Here is a 6,305-nt window from a genome sequence, read left to right as displayed (position 1 = left end):
CCCCGATCGCCCCGCCAGTTGCCCCACCGATCGGCCCTTATCGCCGGCCAGGCCTAGGGACCCTACCCACACACGAATTTTGTGTACTGGGCCTCTAGTTAATAAATAATACAAGAATAAATTTTTTGTTTTATGTATTCATAACTGTAAACCTACTGTGGCTTTACCCTGTATATGGTGATGAAAATAGATCAGATTTTGGGTAGTGAGTACACAATGGAATATACAGGTAATGTATTACAAAGTTGTACCCCTGAATCTTTTATGCTGTATATAACTAATGTTACCCCAATAAATTAAAATCAAAGGTAAAGTTCTTTTTATAACATTTTTATTTCTTTAAATATATTTTTATTGATTTCAGAGAGGAAGGGAGAGGGAGAGAGAGATAGAAATATCAATGTTGAGATAGAACAATTGATCGGCTGCCTCCTACACACACCCCACTGGGAATAGAGCCTGCAACCCAGGCATGTGTCCAGACCAGGAATTGAACCTAGACCTTCGGTTCATAGGTCGAAGCTCAAGCACGAGCCACTGTGGCCATTTTATAACATTTATAAAAGAAGGAATCTGAAAAATGAATGTGCAGTAGAGAGTTCTGCAATATTAAGTAAATAATCAAATCCATTGAAAACTTTTAAAATTCTATGTTGGCCCTGGTCGGTGTGGCTCGGTTGGGCAATTGTCCCATGCACTGAGGGGTTGTGGGTAGGATTCCCAGTCAAGGCACATTCCTAGTGGCTGACTCAATCCCAGTGGGTTGGGGCATGTGGGAGGCAGCCTATCAATGATTATATATCTCTCAATGATTTTTCTCTCCCTCTTTCTTCTCTTCTCTAAAAATCAATGAAAAACCATATTTAAAAAGAAATAAATAAAACTATGCATTGCAAATTCTATTCTAATGATATAATCTATTCTAGGTTTAAGAAAAGTTTTTAAAATAATTATTCAATTCCAATGAAATTATCCTAAAAGAAAACAACAAAACTAGACAGACAAATATCCTAAATTGAAAATCATTATATACAACATCTACTGTCATTACCAATAAAATGTTTAAAAAAATAATGGAATCACTTAACCAAGGAGGTAAAAAGATCTGTACTTGGAAAACTATAGAACATTAATAGAGAGATAGAAGAGAATCTAAACAAGTGGAAGAATATACCGTGTTCATGGAGAGGTAGCATTAACATAATTAAAATGTCCATACTACCCAAAGCAATCTATAGATTTAACGCAGTCCCTATTAAAATACCAACGGCATATTTCACAAATCTAGAACAAACATTCCAAAAATTTATATGGAAACAAAAAGACCCCAAACAACCACAGCAATCCTAAGAAAGAAGAACAAAGTTAGAGGGATCACAACACCAGTTATCAAGCTATACTACAAAGCCACTGTAATCAAAATAGCCTGGTACTGGCACAAGAACAGACATATAAATCAATGGAACAGAACAGAGAACCCAGAAATCGACCCAAGCCATTATGCTCAATAATCTTCAATAAAAGAGGCAAGAGCATACAATGGAGTAAAGACAGTCTATTCAATAAATGGTGTTGGGATAATTGGACAACTATATGTAATGATATGAAACTAGACTTCCAACTTACACCATACACAAGAATAAACTCAAAATGGATAAAAGATTTAAATGTAAATTATGAAACCATAAAAATCCTTGAAGAAATCATAGGCAGCAAAATATCAAACATATCATGTTGCAAAATTTTCACTGATACAATGCCTAGCGGAAGAGAAACAAAATAAACCGACAAACAAAATGGGTGCAGAGGCATGGATTCATGGAACAGACTGACATACCTCAGAGGGGAAGTGGTGGAGGGTACAGAAAGAGATTAACCAAAGAACATATATGCATAACCCATGTATATTGATAATAGTGTGGGGAAGGCCTGTGGTGTGGTGGGGGCTGGGTGGAGTGGGGTAAGTGAGGGGGAAATGAGGAAATCTGTAATACTGTCAACAATAAATATTGAAATAAAAGCTGTCTTCTGTGAATATGAGAACTCTGCATGTAATCTTTTTAAAAACAAATTTAATAAATTTTATGCTGTTTGTAACACTTAAAAAAAAGAAATTCTAGGGTTGACATTTTCTATATTTATCAATTTTTTAACCAATATAACTATAATTTCTTACACTGGTCAACATTTATAAATATTCATCATGCCTGAATTATAGGATGTTCAGTTAGTTTTTATGCTATGTAAGCTTTGTAAATAAAGGTAAAGATGTGTTATCTTCCTACTGAACCTATAAAAGGTATGTTAATTTTTCAATACAGTTGCTTTTAACTAAATAATATTTTCAAATTGTGTAAAATCAAAATAACCAAAGGCTATTTTGTTAATATATACAGATTTCAAACTATTTTAAGAGGGTACTTTATTTTCATGATTATCTTTCAGTGTCTACCAAGAATATTTCTAGAATTACTCAAGTTTTGCATCTTCAAGAGATTAATAAAATATAACTTGAAACTACAAATGTATTCCCATACTAGAGTGTTTAAATAATTATTACACTACTAATAATTAACTGGATCAGAATACTCATGTACTTACATATATATATACATATATACTCAATAGAGTACTATTTAGCCATTGAAAAGATGAATATCCTACATTTGTGACCACATGGATGAACCTTGAAGGCATTATGATAAGTGAAGTAAGTCAGACAGAGAAAGACAAATACTGTATGATCTTACTTCTATGTGGGATCTAAAAATATTAATCTCAAAGAAACAGAGATCAGATTAGTGGATGCATGGGGAAGGGGGTGGAGGATGTAGGGGACAGGTGGTAAAAGGTACAAACTTTCAGTTATAAAGGTAAGTAAGTTCTGGGGATGTAATGTACAACATGACTATAGTTAACAAGTACTACATATTTGAAAGCTGCTAAGACAGTAGTCCTTAAAAGTTCTCATCATATGAAACACATTTAAAATTATGTGAGTTGAGGAATGTTAACTATTTCAAGTGATGGGTGTTAATTAAACTTATTGTGGCAATCATTTCTCTCTCTCTCTTTACACACACACACACACACCCGATGCAGGAAATTTGTGCAAGAGTAGGCCTTCACAGCCTTGGCGGCTGCCTCGATCCTGCCCTCACAGCCAGGGCAGCTGCCTTGATCCTGTAGCTGTAGCCCTGGCTTCATGTGGAAGGTCATCCTGAAGGACGTCTGGATGGCCGATTGGTTAATTTGCATATTATGCTTTTATTATTATAGCCATTATGTCATACACCTTATCCTATATAATAAAAGGCTAACATGCAAATTGTCCCCTTGACTGGGAGACCGACCAGGGGGCGGGGCAGGCTGACCAACTGCCCACGGCCTCTCCCCCTGGCCGGCCCCGCTCCCAATTACCCCCCCAACCATGATTGGGGGTAGGGCCAGTTGGCCAACTGCCCTTGGTGCCTCCCCCCGGCTGGCCCCACCCTTGATTAGCCACCCCCACCCTGATCAGGGAGGGCCGGCCTCGTGCACTAGGCCTCCAGTACTTATATAATATGTCAATTATATCACAATAAAACTAGAAAACCACTCATGTACTTATTAAATCAAATTTGTACCTCTATGCATACATTGATTACTACCAGATTTTCCTATGAACTGTAAAATAATCACAATTGGTTCTATTAGTAATCTTTCATTATTCCTTGTGATTTTTTAGTAGACAGCAAATTTAAACATAACTTAATTGGATTTTCCTGTTTTGACTTTCTGTATTACCATAAGCATCTACACTAATTAAAGAGAAACATGGTAATTAGCATACGACCGCTACCCTTCCCATTGGCTAATCAGCATATTATTAGTAATCTTTCATTATTCCTTGTGATTTTTTAGTAGACAGCAAATTTAAACATAACTTAATTGGATTTTCCTGTTTTGACTTTCTGTATTACCATAAGCATAATTATTATAATATTTAATAAACTAGTGTTTCTCATTTTTGGTGAAGACAACCTATGTTATAGAGTCATTAGTTTTTCAGATATCCCTTACAATTTTATGCCAGTTTTCTACCTAGTAATATTACAAATCTGTACTTCTCAGCTTAATATATTACTAGTGGAGGAAGCATACTGCCCACTATTTGGTGTAAATCATCACAATATTTTACATTATTAACACAGCTACCCAGGATAATGTTAGCAATTGAAGTAGAAAAAGTATACTTACTCAGTTATAATTTCAGAATTTGTAAAGTTGAGGTTGGTTAAATGACCTTCAAGTTTAGACTGTTCATGTGTATTTAAGGCTGGAGTGGTCTTGGTGGCAAGTACAGCTCTTTTTTTATCTTTTTCAAGTGCTTTTCTCTTTCCACCATTTTGAAAATATTCTCTGCATATACTACAAGGAAAATAAAGTTATATTTAAAAACACTAAGTATGAATATAAAATAAAATGAAGAAACATCAGGCTTTATTACTCAAAATGGGACACTTTAAAATTAGATTCCTATTTTTAAAATGTCACAGAGAGGTTAAGTTTGAGAATCTTGTAGCAATTTCACATTTTTTAAATTATCAATATACAAAGCACAATCATAGATTATGTTGAATACATAAAAATTATGCTTGCCCTGGCTGGTTTGGTTCAGTGGATAGAGCATCGGCCTACAGACTGAAGGGTCCCAGGTTCAATTCCAGTCAGGGGCACATGCCCCGGTTGTGGGCTCAATCCTCAGTGTGGGGTGTGCGGGAGGCAGCCCATCGATGATTCTCTCCCATCATTGATGTTTCTATCTTTCCCTTCCTCTCTGAAGTAAAAATAAAATAAAATAAAATACACACACACACACACACACACACACACACACACACACACACTAGAGGCCTCGTGCACAAAATTCGTGCACTTGGGCTGGGAGGGGGGTCCCCTCAGCCCAGTCTGTGCCCTTCTTCGCAGCCTGGGAGCCCACAGGGGATGTCCGACTGACGGGGAGCGGGCCTAAGCCAGCAGTCAGATATCCTTAGTGCTGCTGCGGAGGTGGGAGAGGCTCGCCAGCTGTGAGCCCGGCTTCTGGCTGAGTGGCCCTATCCTTGTGGGAGTGCACTGACCACCAGGGGGCAGCTCCTACATTGAGCATCTGCCCCTTGGTGGTCAGTGTGTGTCACAGCAACTGGTCATTCTGCCATTAGGTCGTTTTGCATATTAGCCTTTTATTATATAGGAGGATATGTATATTTATATAAAATATGCTTTTTAGGAACACAGATGTGTTCATATATATTGCTGAACTTTATTCTTAACTGAAACATAAGTTCTTCCAGAAAAGCTTAAATAATTCCGCTATTCAGCTACAGCTTACAAAAAAGAATAGTAGTCACAGTTAATTATGAGCCAGTTATGCTGGTATTAGACAAATATCCCAACAGTTATTTTTCAGGTCCCTTCTGGTTTATGACAGTCAGGTTGTTAACACATTCCCTTATGCACCTGCATGTAAGGTGCGTAAGGGAAATGAATGCAAGATGATTATAGTAATCAGTCATTAGCAAATGTAGTTCGTTATTAGTAATTATGTATAACAGGATATTGTAAAAACTAAGTTATGAAATTTTTATTAAAATGTTTCTTACATACAATTATATTGGGTGGGTTGCAAAAATATTCATTGTGGGCTGCATGAAGCCTGTGGGCCGCGAGTTTGACATGCTTGGTGTACTTGTACCACAGCTTTTTTTACCCAGCGTGTCTACTGATGGGCACTTGGGCTATTTCTAGATCTTAGCTATTGTAAATTGTGCTGCTATGAACATAGGGGTGCATATATTCTTTCTGAATGGTGTTTCAGGTTTCTTAGTATATATCCCTGTAAGTGGGATCACTGGGTCAAATGGCAGTTCTATACTTAATTTTTTTGAGGGTTATTTTTTAACCTTGATTGAGAGTATCATAGATGTGCTCCCCGCCCCACCCATCTGCATTCCCACCAGCAGTGTTTGAGGGTTCCCTTTTCCCCACATCCTCCAGCATTTGTCATTTGCTGACGGTAGCCATTCTGATTGGTATGGGGTGATACCTCATTGTTGTTTTAATTTGCATGTTTCTGTTCAGCGACACTGAGCATTTTTTCATGTCTCTTGGCCATCTGTAAGTCCGCTTTGGAGAAGGATCTATTTAGGTTCTTTGCCCATTTTTTTTAATTGGATTGTTTGTCTTCCTTTTTAAAAAAAAAATAAATCTTTATTGATCAGATTATTACAGTTGTTCCTCTTCCCCCCCCCATAACTCCCCTCCAT

The 6,305-nt window shown here is 37.1% G+C and overlaps 1 protein-coding gene across 1 annotated transcript in view; it reads right to left on the bottom strand.

Annotated features, from left to right (window-relative positions):
* LOC102246204 (chromosome unknown open reading frame, human C7orf60) overlaps positions 1-6,305 on the bottom strand; it is a 109,461-nt gene that overhangs the window by 57,557 nt on the left and 45,599 nt on the right. Inside the window, exon 3 of the mRNA XM_014536445.1 lies at positions 4,240-4,410. Within this exon, the coding sequence (XP_014391931.1) occupies positions 4,240-4,410 (171 nt within the window). The remainder of the gene's footprint in view (positions 1-4,239; positions 4,411-6,305) is intronic.

This window comes from Myotis brandtii, unplaced genomic scaffold (assembly GCF_000412655.1).
Source record: "Myotis brandtii unplaced genomic scaffold, ASM41265v1 scaffold162, whole genome shotgun sequence".
Classification (NCBI taxonomy): domain Eukaryota; kingdom Metazoa; phylum Chordata; class Mammalia; order Chiroptera; family Vespertilionidae; genus Myotis; species Myotis brandtii.
The sequence above is the reverse complement of the archived record's forward strand: the minus strand, read 5'-3'. Positions and strand labels throughout refer to the sequence as shown.